Below are 24,823 nucleotides of genomic sequence, written 5' to 3'. Positions count from 1 at the left end.
CAAGCTAGAAGAGGGAGACGGAGCGCTCCGTCTCCCTCTTCTGCCTTCAGGGACAGCTTGGCCCGCTATCCCCCGAGCTTGTGGGGCTGGCGGGGGGAGAAGCAGGCTTGCTTCTCCCCCCGCCAGCCTCCAGATCAGGTCGGGGAATAGGGGGATGGCGGAGCGCCGCCATCCCCCTATTCCCCGACCTGATCTGGAGCTTGTGGGGCTGGCGGGGGGAGAAGCAGGCTTGCTTCTCCCACCCCCAGCCTCCAGATCAGGTCGGGGAATAGGGGGATGGCGGAGCGCCGCCATCCCCCTATTCCCCGACCTGATCTGGAGCTTGTGGGGCTGGTGGGGGGGGGGAGAAGCAGGCTTGCTTCTCCCCCCGCCAGCCTCCAGATCAGGTCAGGGAATAGGGGGATGGCGGAGCGCCGCCATCCCCCTATTCGCCGACCTGATCTGGAGGTTGTGGGGCTGGCGGGGGGAGAAGCAGGCTTGCTTCTCCCCCCGCCAGCCTCCAGATCAGGTCGGGGAATAGGGGGATGGCGGAGCGCCGCCATCCCCCTATTCGCCGACCTGATCTGGAGGTTGTGGGGCTGGCGGGGGGAGAAGCAGGCTTGCTTCTCCCACCCCCAGCCTCCAGTTCAGGTCGGGGAATAGCGGGATGGCGGCGCTCCGCCATCCCCCTATCCCCCGAGCTTGTGGGGCTGGCGGCGGGGGGGGGGGAGAAGCAGGCTTGCTTCTCCCACCCCCTGCCTCCAGATCAGGTAGGGCAATAGCGGGATGGAAGCGCTTCGCCATCCCCCTATCCCGCGAGCTTGTGGGGCTGGCAGGGGGGAGAAGCAGGCTTGCTTCTCCCCCCGCCAGCCTCCAGTTCAGGTCGGGGAATAGCGGGGTGGCGGCGCTGCGCCTCCCCGCTGTCCGCAGCTTTTGGGTGCAGGCTGCTGCCCGCAAGCCTTGCGAGCCCGCGGGACATCCCGCCGGGCTTGCAAGACTTGGGATAGCTTCCTGAAGCCTGGAGAGCGAGAGGGGTCGGTGCGCACGGACCCCTCTCGCTCTCCAGGCTTCAGCGAAAGCCTGCATTCGCCCCATAGGACGCACCCAGATTTCCCCTTCATTTTTGGAGGGGAAAAAGTGCGTCTTATAGGGCAAAAAATACGGTACTCAGTTGTGCTTGTCTGCAAGCAAACCAGAGTTCCGTTTGCTCAGTGGAACACCTTTACACCTAAATCTGCTCTGGGGGGCTGGGAATATCTCCCCAATGATTCTGTGCTTCTGGTCCTACAAAGAAGCCACATTGCATCAACTTCCACGCTGCTAAAGTTGGGAAAGGCCCAAAAGTTTGCTTGCATCAGATTTCACATTTTATGTGCTGGGACTTACAAACATGCATGCAAGAAAAAAAGTTCTTCTAGGTGTTGGACAGAGAATCACAGGAAAACCTTTTTCCTTTATGAATTTCAAAACAGTAAATATGTTTATAATGAATCAAACCACTGTTCCATCTCAAACAGGCATAGTATTTAATGGTTATTTTTAAAAGAAATTAAATTCCAAAATTGTTTATGAGATGAACTGGAAGCCTATGGTTAGGTCTTTGCCTGACACAAATATTTTGTTGTTTCTTTAATATTTATTTTCCATGGCTATCAAACATAACATATACAGGTAGATGCATTTAAATATTTAAATAAACACCTTTTGTTTTTCCTTTTTGTTACTCATCCTGTACAGTACACAGGTGCTCTCTGTGATAAAGTTCTTCCACTTTTATTTTGAAAAGAAGTGAAACATTTGAGCATGAACAATAATCTTCCCATCTCAACATGAACAACCATCTTCCCATCTCAGGTAGTAGGGAATAGCTGTCACCTGTCACAAAACACATTTGTGGAAAACGGCCGGGGAATTCTTAGGAATGGCAGCACAGTGAATATTTGAGTCTCTTGCTGCATGTGCTACACGTCCCTTTCTACACACGTCTCGGCTGTTGTCTAGTCCAGGAGGACAAAAGGCTGAGAAGTGCAAGCAGGAATGCCACCTCTTTCCCCTTCTGCCAACATTCACCATGGTGGCTGTGTTCTATATCCACTGCTGGAGGCAATATGCTTCTGAATACCTGTTGCTGAAAACCACAAGAAGGGAGAGAGCTGTTGCCCCCCCCCACACTACCTGGGTGGCCATTAAGCGAGGGGGCCAGGCCAGGCTAGGCTCTGGGGCCCAGAGACCCTCAGCGGCAGGCAGGGTGTGGATTCCTGTTTGGGGGAGACTGGTTCGCGTCCCCTCAAAATCATGAGCCTTTTGGCCCTCCCTACACTGCATGCCTGGTGGTTGGGAACTACATTCTCTGCCCCCATGCATGTGGTTGGCTTCATTTAAATGTTACGCCAACTAAAGCGATGTTCCAAGGAATGCTGGAACGAACCAGCGAGGCATAATCTCCAATGCCCGGGTTCTTTGCTAAATTAAGGTGCTCTTAACAATCACCCGAGGCTGGTCTGAGGTGGGAAACCTGGATAAATCCGAGCTTCAGATAACACCTGTTTCTTACGTATCCGGAAATCGGGATCTAATAGTAACTTTATGAGGAAATCCTGTGGCCTTGGGAGACGCATCCATGGAAAATTGGGAGGCGATGGCTCGGTGGGTGCTATCGTGCCATCAAACACCTGCCTTATTTACACAAATGACTCACGGGGCTTACAGGTGGAGATAACAGAAATGCTAATACATAAACTTTATAGCAAAATAATATACATAAAATAACTCGTCCTTCTATGGTTTATATAAATGATGCCTATTTTCATATGTGTGCGCACATGTATGTGTATGTGGGTATATATAGTTAAAACTAGGACTGAGGCTACCATATTCCAGGGGCCTATAAGTATTTAAGCCAGAGAAGTTAGGGGTGACCTGTTGCTTTAATGGGCACTGTGTGGAATTGTTTATGCTATGGCTGTTGGGTTGAGGATTTGATCAGGGGGGGGGGTCATGTTATGGGGACATTTCTACAGTGCTGGGGAGTGGCAGTTGCTCCCGCCATTTTTTTTTGTCCTGCAATACCAAGGGTACGACCATTTATTTCTGCTCTCCCTGAACATGCTATTACACAATACACACACACACACAGAGGGGTGCCATCGGGGCCAGGATTTGGGGGCAGAAGTCCAGGATCACATGTAGCAGAATGAACAGGGATGGGTGACTTTTGTAATTCAGAGAATATACATTACTATCAAAAGGGGGGGGGACCCGTAATCCTGGCAAGTCCAGAGTCTTTTAAAATTACCTTACCTCTCTCTGTATCAACATACACTTGTGTTTATGTTCATACATACATACATATATATATATATATATATATATATATATATATCCATATACACATATAAATATATAGGCACACATATTTCACCCCACTCTTTGTGAGAGTGCTTTGCAAAATCTGCCAGCCAGCACTGCAGTCCTTCATTGGCTGTGAGCTTAGAAAGGTTACCAAAAGCCACCAGTTACAAAGTCCTTGTGGATAAAAGCTAATGTCACCGCTGTGGACAGAGAATGGGTTTGATGCATCTTCCTTTGTGGTGGACTAAGTTTGCAGGGCAGTGGCAGCCTGCAATGCAGGGTTTATTGCAGGGACCAATCTCGTTCCAGTTGTCGCATGTTTTCACGCATCCAGGACCGCAGGTATCATAGACGGCACCATGTTTACACTGGGTGGCTGGAAGATAATTCAAAGAAAGAGGAATGTCATCGCTTAAAATTATACCCATGGGTTTTTACCATATCCCATATCTTGTAATATTATGGCACAACGGCGCAGTGTTTTTTATTGCAATTTCTCAGTGGAACATTTACTGTAAATGTCAAGGAAACAAGGCGAAATGCTTTAGAGGCCTCAGCCCGGAAATTGTCTAAGAGATATGAGAGTCAGCTGCTCTTTCCTGCTTCTCATAAATTTGATGAATAGTTGTTTTAACACTGCATATAGTATTAAATCTGCTCTGGGGGTGGCAAGGAGCCCCTCTGTGGGCTGGATTGCAGGCGGGCATGAACGCCTGCGATTTCCAGCATCTGCGCAGACGCGATTTCCGGTGCCGCGAAAGTGAGTCCCCGCTGGTTTAGTGCAGCACACGGGGACTCGCCGAGCGGGCAGCTCGGTTCAGGGGTGGCTCGGGGGCCAGTAAAACGACCCCTGTGGGCCTGCAACAGGCAAAATCAGTCTCCAAGTCTTCTTAAATTGCACACCAAAAATCAACCTGCATATATTTTAGCATCATTTTTGTTCGTTCCAAAAGGGATATCTATATCTATATCTATATCTATATCTATATCTATATCTATATCTATATCTATATCTATATCTATATCTATATCTATATCTATATCTATATCTATATCTATATCTATATCTATCTCCCTAATTTACCTCAGAACCGGAATCAATCAACACCTTTTATCCCTTTCTTAAACATAATAAAAGTTAATGCAAAAACAGAAAAATCAGAAAACAAAACGGATGACACTTAAACTGGTGTGTTTTTAATTTTGCCATTACAAGTTCCAATTACGGTTAATCTGAAACATCAAAATTTTGCCTTTCCTTGCCTGATCCCAATTTATATTTTAAAAAATGTGATTGTGTGCTACACTACCTTTTCTCCCTTTCTTTTCATATAAAGAAATTAGGCCCAAGGATTACTTTATAAAGCAATATATGAGGCTTTGCAATGTCTTCATTCAATGCTCTTCCTTTCAAAGTTGTGTTTTATGCTACTGTTTTATGCTATCTGACCAAGGTTTTACGTTTTAAACAATTTGCTTCTAATTTTCTCTTATTTCCTAGGACTCTGTGGCGAAGGGAACATACTGTGCCCGTGCTGAGAGCTGAGTGCAGGAGGGGAGGACCAAAAATGCGCAAACTACTCTGAAAGGAGCATGGCAGGTGGTCAAAATCCCCATCACACTCCTTCCCCACTGGAGGCTTCTGGGTGTTTTGCCTTGCTTGCCAGGAATGGCCCAAAACACATAAGGGTATAGTGGGATAAATCTGTTCCATGCTCCACCAAAACTTTTTGGAGTGCTTTTTGTAGTACTTAATTGCAAGCACTTGGATTTAAATGATTAGTGGATTGCATGACTAGTCAGTTTAATGAATAAAATAGATGCAGATCAGCTGTGTTTTTCCACCACAGATTGCCATTCATTTCTCGCTTCCTATGAAGGAAGATCGATTGCATCTGTGCTTCCACATGAGAGAGCAAGCAGTCCAGGAAATGTCAGTAATCAGCTAGAGTCTTTCACGATTACAGTCCTGTGATCCTTGCGCTACTCACCCCTCTGTTCTTCCAGCAGACTCAGACAAGTGAAATAGGTACCCGATGCTAAGTTTTACAATGGGCTTGTTAGTACAAAGTTGCTGGAATCTCGCTTGTCAGACACGCTTCCTGTATTCTCTCCAAAGAGCACAATGCATGCTGGCTGGCCACTGGATTTCAGCACCTGGGAACCATTTAGCCATCTCTGCTCTAACAGAGCTGCAATACTGCAAGCTGCCAGATTGTACATTTGGGGGCAGAACTGTGTTGCAAGCCTGTTGCCTAAGGGCTATTTCAGCTGGGGCTGGGGAAACGACCAGCTTTGGGATGGGGGTGCTTAAACCATACCCTGCCTACCACTTCTCCACTCCAAATCAGCCCCTCGTGTTGCAAAACTGCTGGCCCATGGGTTGGGTGAAGAGAGGAGGAAAATTAAGTAGAGAAGCCAGGAGCAAAAACCAGGTTTTGTTACATGGGCACAGTATGAAATGTATTTGCAGTTGCAATGAAGTAATCAGTGCGTCACACTTACCAGCACAATTCTGCTCAGGTTTCCAGTGAACTTTCAGACCTTCCCTTTGACAGGCTCTAGCATAGGCGAGAAAGGACTCACAGTAGCAGTTTTTATGAACAGGGCACTCACACATGTCTGTCACGCAGGACCTGTAGAGAACATCCCAAATGACAGGGTAGGGGGAAAGCGAATGAAAGACTGGGTTTAGTTTAGTTTTTTGCAACAACAACAAAATTGTCACATTGGCTTGGATCCTAGCAACTGTTATGAAGTACAGTGCCCCTAAAATCCAGCTTTTGCAATGGTTGCCCATACCTGAGAAGGAAAATTCTGGTTTGGCCTAGAGAGGCTTTAGCCAGGGCAAGTTCAAGTAAGCTGACCTGCAACACCTCCTGTTAAATCTGTTGCTTGCTGTCTCCTTCACTGTAAATTTTTACCATGCTCCCTTATCATTTGTAAATCTAAATGAAACAGCATCATATTTCTTCTGGAAGTGTTAAGCCAAGATATGGTGACCTAAAAGGTCACTCCCTCCTTCTGCCCCACAATAACTAATCAGTGAGTTTCAACAGCCTGAGGCTCCTGCCAGAAAAGCCCCAAAGTTATTATGTTAATCTCGCCGCCTCCTTCACCAGGACAACAAAAAGGAAGACGTGTTTTTAGAAGCCATTTCCTATGGATTTAAGGCCAACTTTTCTTCCTGGCAGGCACTGTTTAAAATCTTTTAATACCTGATGTCAGAGGCAGGTGCCAGGAACAGGTCAGTAATAACTCACACAGCATCAGTGAAGTTAAATCTTTATTCAAAGAAACAAACAGCTCAGGAGGCCAGGCCTAGTGAGCACAGCAACTCTTCCTGGTAGATCTTGTCCCTATGAGGCAGTTGTGGGGACTGAAGGTCCAGGCATTCCCACAGTTGTGTAAGCCTCCTACTCCCCCAGGTCCATCCCAAGAAGAAGAGGAGTTTAGATTTGATATCCCGCCTTTCCCTCCCCTTCAGGGGTCTCAAAGCGGCTAACATTCTCCTTTCCCTTCCTCCCCCACAACAAACAGGGTACCGCATTGTCTCTTCAGCAGCCTGTCTCAACTCTGCCTCTTGTCTCCCTTCCTCTCCAGTCTCTGCTTCTGCACTGCTCTCTGTCCCAGCCTCTTCCTGCTCACTCAACCCTGTTGCCTCTTCAGCTTCAGACACCTCCTCCTCCCAGTCTGCTCTCTCTTCTCCCTCTGACAACTCCTCGTTGTTCCACCATCAATCCCTGGCTCTGAGGCTTCTTCCTTTGGGGGCTCCCCAACTGGTGCCTCCCACCACCGCTCAGCATCCAGCAGGTCCATGACACCTGAACACTTTCAGTAATATTTGTAGCCTTTACTTTAATGCTTATGCCCAACTTGAGGACAAAAAGTGATGCTTTTCACTTTAGCGAATGGGAATCTTTTGAACAGAAAGGACACCTCATCTCTCTCCATCCGACTTCTGCCCCATCTTTATCCCTTTCTGTTGCTGAAGAGGGACCCACAACTCCAGCATATCAAGTAGCCCCATCACAAAAATAAGAAAAGGTCGTAAAAAAGAAACTCTTCCTCTTTGGCAAAGCTATCAGCTGGCAAACCTGCATCCGGCAATCTTCTGCTTTCAAGCCAGATCAGGTCCCCATTTCTTGGGGAGAACTGCTCTTTCTTTCCCCTTGCTTCATCCCATACAACATTTCCTGCTGCTTAAGCAGACTGAATTCTAGAGCTGAGGCTGGAAGGATTAGACTCTCCACCCCCAATTATGAACCCCCAACTACGAATGTTGTGCCATTAAGTCAGTGTAGAAAATTATACATGGCCTAAATAATGTTAAGGGACGCGGGTGGCGCTGTGGGTTAAACCATAGAGCCTAGGGCTTGCCGCTAATTAGGTAGATGGTTCGAATCCCCGCGACGGGGTGAGCTCCCGTTGCTCAGTCCCTGCTCCTGCCAACCTAGCAGTTCAAAAGCACGTCAAAGTGCAAGTAGATAAATAGGTACCGCTCTGGTGGGAAGGTAAACGGCGTTTCCGTGCGCTGCTCTGGTTCGCCAGAAGCGGCTTATTCCTGCTGGCCACATGACCCAGAAGATGTACGCCGGCTCCCTCGGCCAATAAAGCGAGATGAGCGCCGCAACCCCAGAGTCGGTCACGACTGGACCTAATGGTCAGGGGTCCCTTTACCTTTTTAAATAATGTTGGCAAATTGGGAAACTTTGCTAATACTGGGGTGTGTGTGTGTGTGTGTGTGTGTGTGTGAGAGAGAGAGAGAGAGAGAGAGATAGAACCCAGAAGCACTGGGAGTGGAAGGGCCACATTTAGAAACCAACACATCTTTTAAGAAACATTTCCATAGCAATAAGGGACAGAAGGTTTGAATTTATATGAAGAAAACACGCAGACATTGGCTCCCTCTAGTGTTCAATATGCAACATGTTAGACAAGCCAATTTCCCCCAAAAATCTTAGGATTGCATCAAAAACGTGACAAATTTTCTAAAATGACATTTCAGTCTGGTGGAAGGGGGGGGCACATGCCAGCTGTGTGCCAATTTGTGACTATCATTCCACTATTTTGGTGAATGTATAAAGGTTGAGAAGCCATAGCTTTCCAAAGCATGTCTATATAAAGCAAAATAGATACGTTGTGAATTCAACACATATGACAATCCAAATTAAGTTTGCATACTTTTTTGTGTGCATAGGAATGATGTCTGTGCAGTAAATCAATCACATCTGAAGCTGCTGCTGGTGCCAGGGATGTATTCACAGAGACAAAGACAGGCCATGTGAAGTGTCCCTATAAGGTTGATTAAAGTGAGAATCTCTTTTCTCCGAAACAGGAAATGTCTGCAACAAAATCCAGGTCCGTGAAAGATCTCACTGTGTTTATTTCCTTGTAGGTAGGCCACAAACCCAAGCAAGTTCAGGTTTAGGGTAGATCTGCGTCCCAATTTTGAAGGGCCATGTAGTACATGCGCTGTTTGGGAGAGCATGAGACTCTTAAATCTCAGGCTTGTGTCTTTGAGCCCCACACTGGGCAAAAGACCCGTGTGGTACCTTTCAATTCTTCAGTATTATGAGTCTATGATTCCACATACTGTAAATATAGAAATGCAGACCTCATTTGAAAGGTAGAAGAAACATAGAAATTATCTTTCAGGGGAAATGGTTGCATTTCATTCTTTTTTGCATACAGTACTTTAAATATTTCCCCCCTTTTTAGTAAGTTATCTTAACCTTTAATTCTGTTTCGCACTGGAGCAAATAAATACAGTGGTGCCTCGCAAGACGAAAAGAATCCATTCTGTGATTCTCTTCGTCTAGCGGTTTTTTCGTCTTGCGAAGCAAGCCCATTGACGGATTAGCGGATTAGCGCTATTAGCGGCTTTTAGCGGCTTATCAGCTTATCAGATCAGCTGATAAGCGGCTTAGCGGCTTAGAAAAAGGGGGGGGAACCCCGCAGGAACTCGCAAGACATTGTCGTCTAGTGAAGCAAGCCCATAGGAAATTCGTTTTGCGAAGCACCTCCAAAACGGAAAACTCTTTCGTCTAGTGAGTTTTCCGTCTTGCGAGGCATTCATCTTGCGGGGCACCACTGTACCAAATTGGTAAGGTATGCTGATTTATCCAAGACTGAAATCAGGCATTTGGAGGACAGCCTAGGATCAGCTTTAGACTCGCCATTGAGATCTATACCACTAGAGGCAGGGCCTTTTCAGTGGTGGGCCCAACTATGTGAAACTCCCTCCTTAAAGGAGTTGACAGGGCCCCTACTTTTCTGGCATTTGAACAAACACCAAAGACTTCATTTCAAGCTACTTTTACTAAAGGGCTGGGATTGTAGTTTTACTGATATATAAGGAAATATTCACTACTGTTTCAGTTTTCATGAGGGCTGCCTAGGAAGGCGGCACACCAATCTTTAAAACAATCAAATAATTCTCAAAGCTCTGTTTGCTTCCAACAGTCCAAGCATTTTCAGTGGCAAAGCAATGGGACAAGAGAGGCTGCTTTGCTTCCCCCTTCCCTGGCCTTGTGGCTTTCCTAAGCAACACCCCTCACTGCAGCAGCTTTCCCCTTTTTGTCAAGTTTCAGAGCCAGGCTGGAACTCATTGGATGTTGCGCTTGTCACTCAGGCTCCCGTGTGGCTGCAAGGTTGTCTCATCTGGGAAGAAGTGGTGATAACTGGATGGATATAATCCTAGCCTGTTGCAGGGAGAAAGCCATGAAAAGCAAACACATCTGTCATCTGGGAGACACTCCCCTGCGTCAGGCAGCCCTGCGTTGCTCCCACATCTTCAAAGCAAACCATATGACTACACTTCTTTAGCAACAGGCCTTTTCCACATTAAACTATGGAAAGTGTCCAAGTCCTGGAAGAGGTTAAAGAAAAGGAGCCCGTTGCTTCATTTAATTTTTGCTGCTTCTTTTTTTTAATTTTAAGTGAATGCTGCTTTTGCTGTTGCTGCTGCCCTTACACAGTGCTCCGTGCAGTATTGAAAATGCAGATGTTTGGTGTCTTTCATCAAACATCTGCAGTTCCTTTTGCTTCACAGTAAACAAGCGCTCCAAATCAATCACCCTAAGTGGGAATGCCTTTTGCGTTTAATATTAAGTGCTGCTCTGTTCACAAACTCAGCATGATGTAGTGCACACTAAAATGTGCAAGTTCTTCCAAGCCATGACGCTACGCAGACGAAAAGCTAACAGTGACCCGGGTAAAAAGATACAGGGACATTCTAGAATGAAGCAGATGTCCCAAAGGCCTAAAAAATAAGTAGAAAGGAGTCTCTGCCCCAAGCCTTGCCATGAAACACTCTTAACTATACCCTGTTTAAGACAGTATTAGATGGCTGCAATTGCCTGGGGGGGGGTGTTCTGGTGGGGGGATTGGGGCAAAGAGTTGCCACATGCAAGAGAAGAATAATTTCCCAAGCCTAGTGTCCTGTAAAGCGAGTGTCCAGAGGGAAAGTCCACTCACTGGAGAGGTGCAATCCAAGTTTTAGCGCTTGCCTCACCTAATTTAACAGTGAAGATATCCAAAATCTATTCGGCAGCCAAATTGGACACTGTCATAATCACATTTCAAGGTGCTCAAGTTTAATATTGTGACTCAAGACTGTGGAGTTTTGTTTTGCTTCGTACAAGAGGGAGCTCATTTTTCCTCTCTGGAGAAGCAGCTGAAGCCTGAAATGCTCAACAACTTGGTGATTCAGAGTCTTAGAGAGGGAATTTATCTCTCTGCTTAAATAGAACAGGGTTTCCCTTTCTGTCTCACAGGCAGAAATGGAATGGAGTATCCTGAAAATTAAGAGGCTGGCTATCTGGGACCCTGAATAAGAGCATACCATGAAACAAGAGTGCTTTTTCTTAGTTGTCCAGCTATGGACATCACCTTCACTGTACTTTGAACTTTTTCAGACCATCATGTGTTGCTGTAGACACAGCAGTAGTAGTAGCAGTGGTAAACGGTAAAGAATTCTGCAAGTTTCCCCCCCAAAAAACCCAAAAAGTTTGGAGAATCAGGCTCCAAGCTTTCCACCCAAGATGTAAGCAAATACGCTATTTTGCAAGCTCCTATTTTGTAACTCTGCACATACCTTTTAACATTTTACGCAGAACCATGTTGTGCCATTAAAACCTTTCAATGTATCCTGTTAAAAATATAAAGGCTTTTAAAAAAGCACCAGTGTGCTGTTACGTATATTTCTAAATCTTTATGTGAAAATGGACTTCAAGCCAAATTTGCATTTTATAGCTTCAACCAGCATCACACCACAATAATAAGATAAAATGAATAATGAAATATCCTGGAATGTTTTCTAAAACCACACAAAATAAAATTTTCAGGACTATGCGGTCATAGTACCCACCTCAAAAAGCTTTATTCATAATCCTCCTTAAATCTGGAGCCATAGTTTTGAAGGCAATAAAAATCCCACTCATTTCCTCATAATATTCCTTATAATATTATCCTGATGAAGAACACCGTGGGCTCCCCCTTTGATTTGTGCTAGGAAGCCACATGGTATGTGAATCCTTTATATTTTCAGCCCAGCTTTTGGACAAGAAGGGCGGTTTAGGGGCTGGCTCCTCTATCCCCATGGATAACTAAAGAGCTATATTCAAGAGCCCACAATACAATGGGAAGTTCTCAATAGAAATTAATGAGATTTGCACAATAAACTATCCTGCTATGCGGCTCACATTCATCGTTTCAATTAGGGAGCCAAGCGAAGGAGCCAGCTTGGCCTGAAAATGGATTGGACATTGCAAAGCAGCCCCCTTAAACTCCCTCAAAGAGGGGTGTTGTATGTTAGAACAGACCATTCAATAGCCTCAGCGTCAGCCTCCTCCCCAAAAACCCTGCTCCTCCTCCAGTTCATCCCTGAGCCAAAAAGTAAGAATTACCAATCTGCCTATGAGTATGAATGTGTCTATCTTTCAGTGAAAAAGCCCTTCATGCTATGAAGTCTGAAGAGCTACATTTGGGAACTGCTGCCCCTGCCACCTGAGGAAGTCACCTCACCTTGTGTCTTTGGTGGGCTGGCCTTGTTTGTCCCACACAGCTCTTTAGCAGAAAGAACAGCCATGTTGTGGAAACAGGGTTCCTTTCCTCCCAGCTGCTGCCTACTGCCAACCACCAGGGTTAATTCTCCAGTATGCCTTGGGAATGACACTACAGTGTGATACAGCATTGTTGAAGGACATTCAAGAGGAGGAGATTACAGTCTTCACCAGTAGCCCCCAATCCCTCTCCCCTAACAGAATGCCATTTGGAACAACGCTATCATGTAAGATAGCATTGTTCCATGGGCATAATCAATGTCAACTTCAGGAATTGGAGAGCCTTTGGGCAAAACCATCTCCATGGGGTCCCTTTTTCACTGTGGCAGAAGTTCTTGTCACTGGACCCATCTTTGGTGTGTGGGCCCTTGGCAGATGCCAACCCTTTACACCAGCCCTAGACATTGTGTTTAATTCAACATGACGATCTGTGCTATTGAGCACTTGAGAGTGGCACTGGAGGTTGGTTTTCCTTCCCCCCCTTCTCTCAAAATTCACCACCCAAAATGCAAAATAACCCCCTCACTTTTGTTGCCCACAAATGGAGCAGAGAAATAGGGTGAAATTGGCTCAGTCCTAGATGACGTATTAGCCAGTCATTCAGAAAGCATCAATCTAAGAACGGATGGTCTGTCAGCATCCATAACATCCCGCTAAGGCACTGTGAGATGTGGGATGTATAGCTCGGTTGGCAGTCCAGACTTTGATGAATCAAAGCAGTGCCTAATCTGTGGGCTGGTCTTGTATTAACTCCTAGCTGTGTACTGTTCCATGAACTGCCATGGCTGTTTTGCTTCAAGGACTTGAAGTTATAGTTCTTCTGTAAATACTAAAGCAGTATCTGCAGACAGTGGGGCTTTCGTGCAGCTTGTATTTGGGTTTCAAGTTCATACCAGGCATACTTGGAAAATAAGGCTAGAAATAAATTCTCCCAGTGTACACCAGAAGGGACTCATTAAGACTATTTGGAACGGAGTTAAGAATGCAAAGCACATGCCTTAATGTCTCTCAGAGAACAGACCAACAGTTGTGTACTGTGCACATATGTTAGCCTTTTTCATGGAAGTGGTCCCATTCATTTCAGTATTACCACGGCAAACTGGCCCTACAAAGCCATCCACAGTCTGGATGCAGGAGTCGTGTAGAGTTGTAGTTCTGCAAGATGAGGCTTACTTCAAGGAGACTACGTATTGGAAAATGAAATGTAGGAAGGGTACAGCTGATATGGGGCCTTTTAATCATGCCCCATTGCGCATGCCCCACAACTGCTCGGCATTCTCACCCAGCCGGCCCTGATATGAGACAGTCACGGATGCTGGATAACTGAAGGCATCAAGAAACGCTGGTGCCATCTTGCAGGGGCTCAAGGCTATAGTGGATCCTCCTGGAAAATGTTATGGATAGGAACACAGAGATTCAGCCTGAGCACCACCAGCAAGCTCTGCACAAAAGATGGAACTGCAGAGAGACGAAGCATACTAGAGAAGAGGCTAGGCCCGAATGGGTCAAGTATAACTTTCTGGCCCAAATAATGGCTTCCATGTCAGGCTTACTCACTCATCATTTGAGCAACTAGGAATCTAAAATTGGCAGTGCACTTGCAAATCCACTTACTCGAGCCACTTTGAAGCTCTTTTTAAAAATAAATTTTAAAAACACATTCTATTTTTAATGGATGAATTAACATTTAAATTAATAAACGTTCCTGCTGTGCTTTGTACTTTTAAAAGGAAGAAAAACGTGGACAGCCCACCAGACTATGGTGAAAAAGGAAAAAAGTAGAACGGATGACTAAAATCTCTCTTTAAACCACTGGTAGTTACACCTGTCAAATGCACTGTGAAGTCAGTGGGTGCTGGGTAGGAAAAAACACAATACAGTGGCGTATGTCTGTATGCAGCTAAAGGTAAAGGTAAAGGTACCCCTGCCCATACAGGCCAGTCGTGTCCGACTCTAGGGTTGTGCACCCATCTCACTCTAGAGGCCGGGGGCCAGCGCTGTCCGCAGACACTTCCGGGTCACATGGCCAGCGTGACAAGCTGCATCTGGCGAGCCATCGCAGCACACGGAAACGCTGTTTCCCTTCCCGCTAGTAAGCAGTCCCTATTTATCTACTTGCACCCGGGGGTGCTTTCAAACTGCTAGGTTGGCAGGCGCTGGGACCGAGCGATGGGAGCACACCCCGCCGCAGGGATTCGAACCGCCGACCTGACGATCGGCAAGTCCTAGGCACTGAGGTTTTACCCACAGTGCCACCCGCGTCCCAGCTAATTGCAGCTACAGAGCGGCAATTAATTCACCTAATAGCAAAAATATTTAACAAATAAATAGTGGGTAAAGATAGTCACTAGGGACGCGGGTGGCGCTGTGGGTAAAACCTCAGCACCTAGGACTTGCCGATCGCATGGTCGGCGGTTCGAATCCCTGCGGCGGGGTGCGCTCCCGTCGTTCGGTCCCAGCGCCTGCTAACCTAGCAGTTCGAAAGCACCTCCGGGTGCAAGTAGATAAATAGGGACCGCTTACCAGTGGGAAGGTAAATGGCGTTCCGTGTGCTGCACTGACTCGCCAGGTGCAGCTTGTCACGCTGGCCACGTGACCCAGAAGTGTCTGCAGACAGCGCTGGCCCCCGGCCTCTTAAGTGAGATGGGCGCACAACCCTAGAGTCTGTCAAGACTGGCCTGTACGAGCAGGGGTACCTTTACCTTTACCTTTAAAGATAGTCACTACTGTAATATCTTTTTCTAAGGGATGGACAACAGTGTAAAATTTCATCAGAATGAAGCAGAGGGAGAATTGGGATTTCAGGCCCCTCCATCAGCATAAGCTCCATTTGGCTCCTCCTCTCCCAGAACTGTTTACATTAAAACTGATTACTGTATTTTTCGCACCATAGGGCGCACTTTTCCCCCTTCAAAAATGAAGGGGTAATGTGTGTGCGTCCTATGGAGCGAAAAATACAGTAATCAGTTTTAATGTAAACAGTTCTGGGAGAGGAGGAGCCAAATGGAGCTTATGCTGATGGAGGGGCCTCTATAGCGCCATCTCTCCAGCCGGGAGAGCGCGCTCAGGGCTAAAGAAGCCCCGCTTACCCTCTCCCAGTTGGAGAGGTGACACGCAGCTATTGCAGCAGCCTCTTTAGCCGCGCACCATCTCTCCAGCTGGGAGAGCGCGCACGGGGCTAAAGAAGCCCCCCGTGACCCTCTCCCGGCTGGAGAGGTGACATGCGGCTATGGCAGGAGCCTCTATAGCTGCGCACCTTTGCGCTGCTCCCCGACCTGCTCTTTGGGGCTGGTGGTGGGCTTCTCCCCGCCAGCCCCAAAGAGCAGGTCGAAAGGAACCTGAAGCCTGGAGAGTGAGAGCGGTCGGTACGCACCGACCCCTCTCGCTCTCCAGGCTTCCAAGGTAGCCGCCTGAAGGCGTCTGAATGCACCTTAAACGGCACCTTGTTTTAGAGGGGGAAAACAAGAGGGGGAAAATTCTCCCCCTCTCTGCGTAGCGCCTCCTGTCGCTTTGCTGAAGGGGCGCTGGACAGAGAGGGAGAGATTTTTTTTCTTGTTCTCCCCCCTCTAAAACAAGGTGCGTCCTATTGTCCAGTGCGTCCTATGGTGCGAAAAATACGGTATATAAAAAACAATTACGTTGATTTAAGAATTGGCGCTTGCTTGCTTTCCTCTTCCTTTCTCAGCCTCTTCCTCCTTTTGTGCTGTGTCTTTAAGACTGTAATCCTATGGGGCAGGGACTGTCTTGCTTTTATGACCTTATGTCAACTGCTCTGAGAGCCTTTTTGGCTGAGGAACCAGGAGGCAAAGCTTTGTGTTTTTAAGGGAAGAAAAGGGGATTTGATCTAATGCAAGCCACCCCAAGGCTCTATTTCATCTGAAGAGCATGGTAAAAATGCTTAAAATAAATAAAATGACACATTCATGAAGAGCAGTCAAGAGTGTGCTTAAGTGTGCTTAAGTCTCATTGAAACCAATATGGGTTTAGTGCACAGTTAAATACTCTATTCCCCTGAACCTGAAGGCACACAGACCTAACTTCCTTTGGACTAAGCCTCAAGAGTATATTTTATTCATTCTGCACAGATGCCAAATTGAAGTATGATCCACAACTACCTGGATATATATAGAGACATGCCATATCACACATATTGAGTGTGCCGTGTAGCAACAACACACACAGAGGAACTGAAAGAACGAGCAAGAGAAATCTGTGCACATACAAAACTTACTCAATAATGACATATGGTGTCTCCTGAGTGTCACAATTTCCTGGGATGGATTCAAGTACATGCCAGAAATTTTGGTTCACACAGTTAAAGTGAATTAAAATCCACTTTAAAAACCCCACAACTTACCTTTTGTGATTAGGAAAATGATGGGAAATGCATTTAGAAGTGTAGGGTGAATGAGTAATTGAGTAATTATTGAGTAATGAGTAATTGAGGGGGAGATGCATAACCACCTCACGAGCGAATCAGAATTAATGATCAATAAAGACTGGACATAGTCTAGCCTCTGCATAATCACTGTCTAAATCCACAGGGTGTAAATAATAAATTTTGGAAATAAATTCTATGGTTGGCCTCAGTCAGAGGTAGGAGCTGGCTGGCTGGCCCGTTATTTTTAAAAATTTAAATGGGCCAATCATGACCCTAGTGGGCTGGGGGTGCTTTGGTGATGGCGGAAAAAGGTATTGGGTTGGATCAATAGTCAAAAGCTGAAAGGTGGGTGCTGCATCCCCCATATGCGGGATCGAAACTAGGGACTACTGGGGTCAGGGGCAGAATTCTGCCCAAAATCCAAGATGGGGGCTAATGGGCCATAGAACACCCAAAATGGCGACCTGGAGGGATAGCCTCATTTGATTTGCATCATGAGGGGAATCCTTAACCCTAGGATTGACTCTGATGGAGTTCTTAGAAGAAGAGTTTGGATTTGATATCCTGCTTTATCACTACCCGAAGGAGGCTCAAAGCGGCTAACATTCTCCTTTCCCTTCCTCCCGCACAACAAACACTCTGTGAGGTGAGTGGGGCTGAGAGACTTCAGAGAAGTGTGACTGGCCCAAGGTCACCCAGCAGCTGCATGTGGAGGAGCGGAGACGCGAACCCGGTTCACCAGATTACGAGTCCACTGCTCTTAACCAGTACACCACACTATAATAATAATAATTTATTATTATTACACTGGCTTATTAACACTGTCTTGCTATTGTAATAATAATTATAACAATTGTTTATATATATATATATATATATATATATATATATATATATATATATATGGGAACATATATATGAGAAATGGTTCCCCTTGGTGAGAGTCTTGGTGAGGGCAGAGAGAACAACAAAATGCCCCATAAAGTTAAGCTATAATTTACAAGTACTATCTATTAAATGTCTATTATCTGTACTGCTTTTTCATACACCTGTATCCAAGTGCATGTATTTACTTGCCAGAAAGGCCACAGATATAAGAGAATTCTAAAAAGCGCTTTCAGTACCCTCCTCCACTGTAACGTGAAACTACTCTTGCAGAACTAAATACCGTGTAGAGTATTTTGCACAATTCAATTATTTTTTCCACCTGAGACTAATTTTTAGAAGGCTATTTTGGAAGCTTAAAAAGCACACACTATAATGTAAACTTTGCAGGAGAGTAAGGTCTTTTCTGCAAGCAAACATGGAACATTTTAATGATTTAATTAAATCAGTGCACGCCCCTGTATGGAGGACAGTCTTATTTTTGTCAACTAAGAGTAGCTTGTTTTAGTTTTATCTTAATTGTAATCTTAAATTTGTTTCAAGTCAAGCCAGACTAGGCTCCAAAATGGTAATATATTCCTGAGCAAAAATAAAAAATGGCCATACGGATACAAAACTGAGATACCCCAAAACCTTTGCGCAACATAAGCCTAAGTGTGTTTACGCAGAAGGAAGCCCTGCTGCGCTCGATGGGTTTCGTGCCCAAGTCTCTGTGTTCAGGGTTGCAGCTTTAAACATTTACATAGCTTTCTGCCTAATGATTCATATGCCCCGAAGATGTAAAGATGCTAAAATAGTCAAATGTAAACAATACATGTAGCTTTTCCCTGTTCTTTTGCCCTTATTGTGTACTGAGAGAGGAAATGAGTCACAAGTTATCGTGGTGCTAATACTCTATACATTAAATGGTGGACACTACATTTGACGGAATGTATGGCAACGGTCTGTCCTCATCAGCTGATTCTATTCCATCTGAGAAACACTGTGTTTTGTTTTTAAGCCATGAGTTTTCAGTCTTGTTGACAGCTTATTGTGTGTGTGTAGTGGGAGTTGCCTCTCGACCCTGGTGCAGTTTATGGGTTGACAATTATTACTATTATTGCTATTATTATTATTAACAGTTGGGCCTGGTGAGAATTTAAGGTCCCCAACCCTAATCTGTGGGTTGCCATCCGATTGGATTTTATTCTGATCCTGATCTGATTTGACGATGTATTTTAGTTGATTGTCTGATTTTATGTTAATATATTATACATTTGATGTTAGCCGCTCTGAGCCCGGCTTTGGCTGTGGAGGGTGGGATATAAGTAAATATTATTATTATTATTATTATTATTATTATTATTATTATTATTATTATTATTTAATTAAATTTCTAACCTGCCCTTCACCCAGAGAGCATCACAGAGCAGTTTACAATACGAAAAAACAAAATACAGTGGTACCTCTGGATGCGAACAGGAGCCGTTCCGGAGCCTCGTTTGCATCCTGAAGCGAATGCAACCCGCGTCCACGGGTCACGATTTGCCGCTTCCGCATGTGACGTCATTTTGAGCATCTGCGCATGCGCGAGTGGCAAAACCCGGAAGTAACACACTCCGTTACTTCCGGGTTGCCACGGAGCACAACCCGAAAATGCTTAACCCGAAGCTACTTCAACCCGAGGTATGACTGTACATGCCATAATAACGAACAAAAACAATAACCCCACACCCACAACATTCATTGTTTTTATTATTATATGCATCCACGACAACTTGTAACATCATGGCGGCTTGGAAAAAGGATACGGTCGCACACTTTGCTGAGTGAGACAAGACAGTCAGAAGGAGCAGAAAGGATCAAACCACACACAGCCACTGGCAGAGGACCACGATCCCGGTGGGGTGCCATCGCAGCTGCCCCCCCACGCTGGCGCCACGCCCCCGCAAGCGGCATGCCACGCCCCCAGGATGCGCACCTGCTCTCTGCCCCTGGTGCTAGAGCATGAAACTCTGCCATTGCACACAGCGCCAAAGGCACAAAATATAGTTTTTCAAAACATAAATAGCTGCTGTGGGGATCAGGAGGGTTAGGGTAGCAGTGCTCAGGGAGGCTGCTTCTACCCCAACACAATCCTGACCAAATTCACCCCACCCAAGCTGCTATTAGCTCTTGGAAATCCCTGTCAGTACAAATGGGAACAACAGCAGCTGGAGAGGGGTATTTTTTTTTTTGTCGGGAGTGCTGCAAAGGGTTAATGCCCTCTCCCATAGCCCTGCTCCTGCTCTCCCATGCACCCCAGCAATGGCCATTTATGTTTTCTAAAGCACATTTTGTTGTTTACCCCTAATTAGGTACATGGAAGGGGGAAGCTACCTTTTTCTCTGCACAGTTACCCAGGAAGGCACAGATCATTATGCACTTCCATCATTATGCAGAAGCTTTTTGCCAGTTGTTTAAAAACAAACAAACAAAAACAGAGAAGACGTGGATCACTTGTAAGTTCTTCCAAAACAATTTAAGTCTATTGAAAGCATGTGGAACCTTCAAAAAATAATAAATAAATCCACATGGACTTGGGAGTGAACGGACCTGCAAGGGACACAGGCTGGATCTAGACTGCTTCTTCCACCTCTATCTTCCAGTCAGGCAAGAGAAGATTGTCCTTTATGAAGGTACAATCTGTCTCTGTTGCACTTGAGGAGGTATTTTTTTCCTGGCTCACAGTATCTTGTTATGAGAAAAAAAGAGAGAGTCCCTGCTACGAATCACACGTTACTGCACAGAAAAACAGCTGCACTTGGCTTCCCCCAATTTTTTTTTTAAGGGAAAATATATTTCCTACACACACATACATCTCTTTCATCCTATCACTCCAAATTTAAAACAAACAAAAGTACTGGTAGAAAACCTGGAACCGCTCAACAGAAAGGCATCCCTTCCAAAGAAATGCAAAATGGGGTCCTGGAGCAGGAACAGTAAACTCAGGAGAAGTTATCTGCAGCTTCTGATGATGATTCACTGTATATATTTCCTAGGAGGTCCTGCGATATAATAATAAACATTCTCACTAGTTGAGAACTCTTTGCATTCTTAAAGTCTCTACCACATGATGGACTAACAAAGATTCTTCCTTTAGGGGGCTGCAAAACGTTGGAAAAGACATTTGGCTGGGGTGGGATCAATTTAAGAAATAGCCTGTTGTTTGGGGCCAACAATATGGAGGAAGGGGGAAACACTCTTCCTTTGTGGTCTGAAGAGCTCACACCTCCGCTCAGTTTCCCCTCAAGAACTGTAATGTTTATAGGCCGCCTCTGCTTTTCTGGTAGGGAGGAGGAATGGGATTCTACCAATTCATTAAATGTTAGTTTCGACGTCATATTTCTTTCACCTCCAAACCAAGGGATATCAGTATCAGAAATGCTTTCTCAGAAGCCGGAGCCCATGCAAAATTTTGAAAGAAAATAGTGCATTGAGAAAAATAAGGGCTGATTCCAAAGTGACCATTCCCCCCCCCACACACACACACTTAAGATAGCCATGGAGGAATATGTGTGGAACATTTGACAGATGTATTATAACGTGTGTACATTTCTCGCAGTTTTTGTAGGAGGAATCCGTATAGTTAAAGCTATGGTTTTCCCAGTCGTGATGTATGGAAGTGAGAACTGGACCATAAAGAAGGCTGATCGACAAAGAATTGATGCTTTTAAATTATGGTGCTGGAGGAGACTCTTGAAAATCCCATGGACTGCAAGAAGATCCATCCTATGCATTCTGAAGAAAATCAGCCCTGAGTGCTCACAGGAAGGACAGATCCTGAAGCTGAGGCTCCAATACTTTGGCCACCTCATGAGAAGAGAAGACTCCCTGGAAAAGACCCTGATGTTGGGAAAGATTGAGGGCATTAGGAGAAGGGGACGACAGAGGACGAGATGGTGGGACATTGTTCTCGAAGCTACCAGCATGAGTTTGATCAAACTGCGGGAGGCAGTGGAAGACAGGAGTGCCTGGTGTGCTCTGGTCCATGGGGTCACGAAGAGTCGAACACGACTAAACGACTAAACAACAACAACAATCCATGATACCTCCTACAGTCAAAGACTGATAGGGCAAAATTGCTTGGAAGAATTCCAAAAGTAGCTAAAAGGGCATCGGTGAAGCTCTGATTTTACAGTGAAGCTGTAAAATTTACCATTGGGCTTCCACTCCCTTTTGAATTTTTCATCGAATTCTGCCTAAAGTGAAACCACGTGAGAAGCATTTGCAAAGGAGTATTTGGGGAGAGGCATTTGGGTCAGCAATGGACAAGCCAAAACAGCCAGGTGTGCTCAGCATGAGCACAGACCAAAGATGCTAGTGTCTGCACTGGGTGTGCCTGGGCCAGCTGCACCTATACAACGATGACCCAGATTCTTACCTGCCTTGTCGTACCTGTGTGGAGCATCCCTGAGTGGCAGATGACTCTTGCTATACAGTGGTACCCCAGGTTACATACGCTTCAGGTTACAGACGCTTCAGGTTAGACTCCACTAACCCAGAAATAGTACCTCGGGTTGACAACTTTGCTTCAGGATGAGAACAGAAATTGTGCTGCGGCGGCCTGGCGGCAGTGGGAAGCCCCATTAGCTAAAGTGGTGCTTCAGGTTAAGAACGGACCTCCGGAACGAATTAAGTACTTAACGCGAGGTACCACTGTATATCAGAGCTCTTCATAAGCAGAGTTGAATGAACCTGCTCACTCCAAAAAAGAAGTGTGACAAATTACTACCCCTTTTAGATCTGTCTCCACAAATACCCGGGGGGGGGGGAAACCTCACTGAAAATAAGCCAACAATGATTCTTGAGTCCAGTCTGTCTTGCACAAATAACTACATTTTGTTCCCCTACATAGGGAACATGACAGAAGAGGAGCATACATATGATGGTCTTGGTACAAATTTTGGGAAGAGATAATGAAGGAAATTTCTGAAATAATAGGTGCACCAGTTCCTTTAAACCTCACACAATGCCTTTTATCAAAATTTGATGAGACAAATATGGATTTAGTATGTAAAGCACTTATATTTTTTTCTGTTAGTAGCTGCTCATTTGACCATATTGCTGTTCGGCTTTCCTTTAAATATTTGGTTCAATTAAGTAATGTTTATGCTCATCTCTGATAGAGTGATTTACAAATTAAGCATATCTCAGGGTGTAGCAAAACCTATACATTTTGTCTCTTATCTGGTGGCCATGGTTTATTTATATGATCGGCTAATTATGGAAATAAGTCTTTATTTGGTATTCATAACATTTGTTTTGCATTCTTTTTCTACCAGGTCCCTTTTTGTTGTAAGATCTAATTTACTGCATAGACTCTTGAGAAAGCACTGTGTTTTATGAAGTAATGGTTATGGACCCTGGCTTTGTTAGTTTTCTATACTGCTTTTTCCTCTTTTGATTAATTTAATTAATTTCATATTCCTTACTGGATTGTTATTTGAACTTCAAAATAAAATCTTGACAGTTTTTTTTTTTAAAAAAACAACAACTGCAAAGTGTAATTGTTGTTTAAAAAGTTTGCTGGGGGGGATAGCAAATGGACTGATTATAGAGTTAACAAGGGGGCCTGGCTTGGTAGCAGACACTATGCTTTGTAGATATAAGTTCTCTTGCTTCACTGACAATTCTGGTTAGAGGTGTTCTGACAACTCTAGTTAAAGGAGCTCAGAAAGACCTCTGCCCCCAAGACCACAGAGACTCTGGCTGCCAGTCAGCGTTCTCAGGACCAAGCCAAGTGGATGAATGATCTGATTCAGTAAAGGGTAGAACTTCACATCCCACAGTGAAACATTCACAGTGAACTATGCAAAATATGAAAGATACCAGACTAGGAGTGAGCAGAACTTTCCTACAAAATGTACACTGGCCTTTCAATGTTTTTCATTGATATTTCTCTATGGGCGAAAACATCACATCAATTTGGCTTCCTCGTCTTCCTTTTCAGAAAATCAACTGTCTTATAATGTGTCAAAGCACTAGCTCTGGGTTCTCTGCATTGACCAACAGCGGCTCTTTGGGATTTCAGATAGGAATCTCTCCAAGAGCTACCTGGAGATGCTGAGAATTGAAGCTGGGTCCTTCAGCATGCAACAAGGATGCTCCATCATTGAGCTATGGCCCTTTTAAGATGCTGTATGAAGTCTTAATATTAAAACCAAGACATGAAACTCGGTTACATCTCAGTCCCAACTAAATAGCTCAGATAGATAGACAGATGCGGGTGGCGCTGTGGTCTAAACCACAGAGCCTAGGACTTGCTGATCGGAAGGTCGGCAGTTCGAATCCCCGCAACATGGTGAGCTCCCGTTGCTTGGTCCCTGCTCCTGCCAACCTAGCAGTTCGAAAGCACGTCAAAGTGCAAGTAGATAAATAGGTACTGCTCCGGCGGGAAGGTAAACGGCGTTTTCGTGCGATGCTCTGGTTTGCCAGAAGCGGCTAAGTCATGCTGGCCACATGACCCAGAAGCTGTACGCTGACTCCCTCAGCCAATAAAGCAAGATGAGTGCCACAACCCCAGAGTCGGCCATGACTGGACCTAATGGTCAGGGGTCTCTTTACACACACACACACACACACACACACACACACGAATGAGATATAGTTTTGTTTTCCAGTTTGAAGGAAAAAAATCATGTGTGTGTGTTTGTGTGTGAATTCTTTTCTTCAAACTGGAAAACAAATTGCCTGAAAGTGAGAGACCAAGGAGTGGCATATTATAAAACATGAAGCAGAACATGGAAAGAGAAGGCTATGGATAAAGACGATGAATTTCTTCATTAAAACTACATATTTCCAGGGGATGCTGAGTCAAGTCAACCAACCAACCAACCAACCAACCAACCAACCACAAGCCTCTGAAAACAATATGGTATAACCATCTCCAAGACGGCTGCATTGTGCCTTGCACACCTCCTTCCAGCATCTCCTACAGCCAAGCTGGTGGCAAAGGTATTGCTCTGCTTTCCTTTGGACCCCATCAGCCCAGGACCTCCATACACACTGCCCCAGGGAGGTCACTTTGGTCCTGCTAACTCAGTGGTTTTTCACCCCCGGAGGCGCACTCAATTGTCTCTTGAGACAGACAGATGCCACAACGACAACATTACTAATAACAGCAGCAATAGTAGTCACTGTA

General features: G+C 45.3%; 1 protein-coding gene across 2 annotated transcripts in view; it reads right to left on the bottom strand.

The window, feature by feature from the left end:
- Positions 1-1,481: 1,481 nt before the first annotated feature.
- Positions 1,482-24,823, bottom strand: part of BMPER (BMP binding endothelial regulator) — a 170,406-nt gene continuing 147,064 nt past the window's right edge. For both annotated transcript variants that reach the window (XR_014517939.1, XM_083468812.1), the window contains exons 14-15: positions 5,836-5,966; positions 1,482-3,706 (exon numbers count right to left, since the gene is read on the bottom strand). Coding sequence is in view for 1 of the 2 variants with exons in the window: in XM_083468812.1 (XP_083324938.1) it covers positions 3,525-3,706; positions 5,836-5,966 (313 nt within the window). In the remaining variant the exon portion in view is untranslated. The remainder of the gene's footprint in view (positions 3,707-5,835; positions 5,967-24,823) is intronic.

The sequence above is a fragment of the Podarcis liolepis genome (genome assembly GCF_965112155.1).
Source record: "Podarcis liolepis genome assembly, chromosome: 12".
NCBI lineage: Eukaryota > Metazoa > Chordata > Lepidosauria > Squamata > Lacertidae > Podarcis > Podarcis liolepis.
The sequence above is the reverse complement of the archived record's forward strand: the minus strand, read 5'-3'. Positions and strand labels throughout refer to the sequence as shown.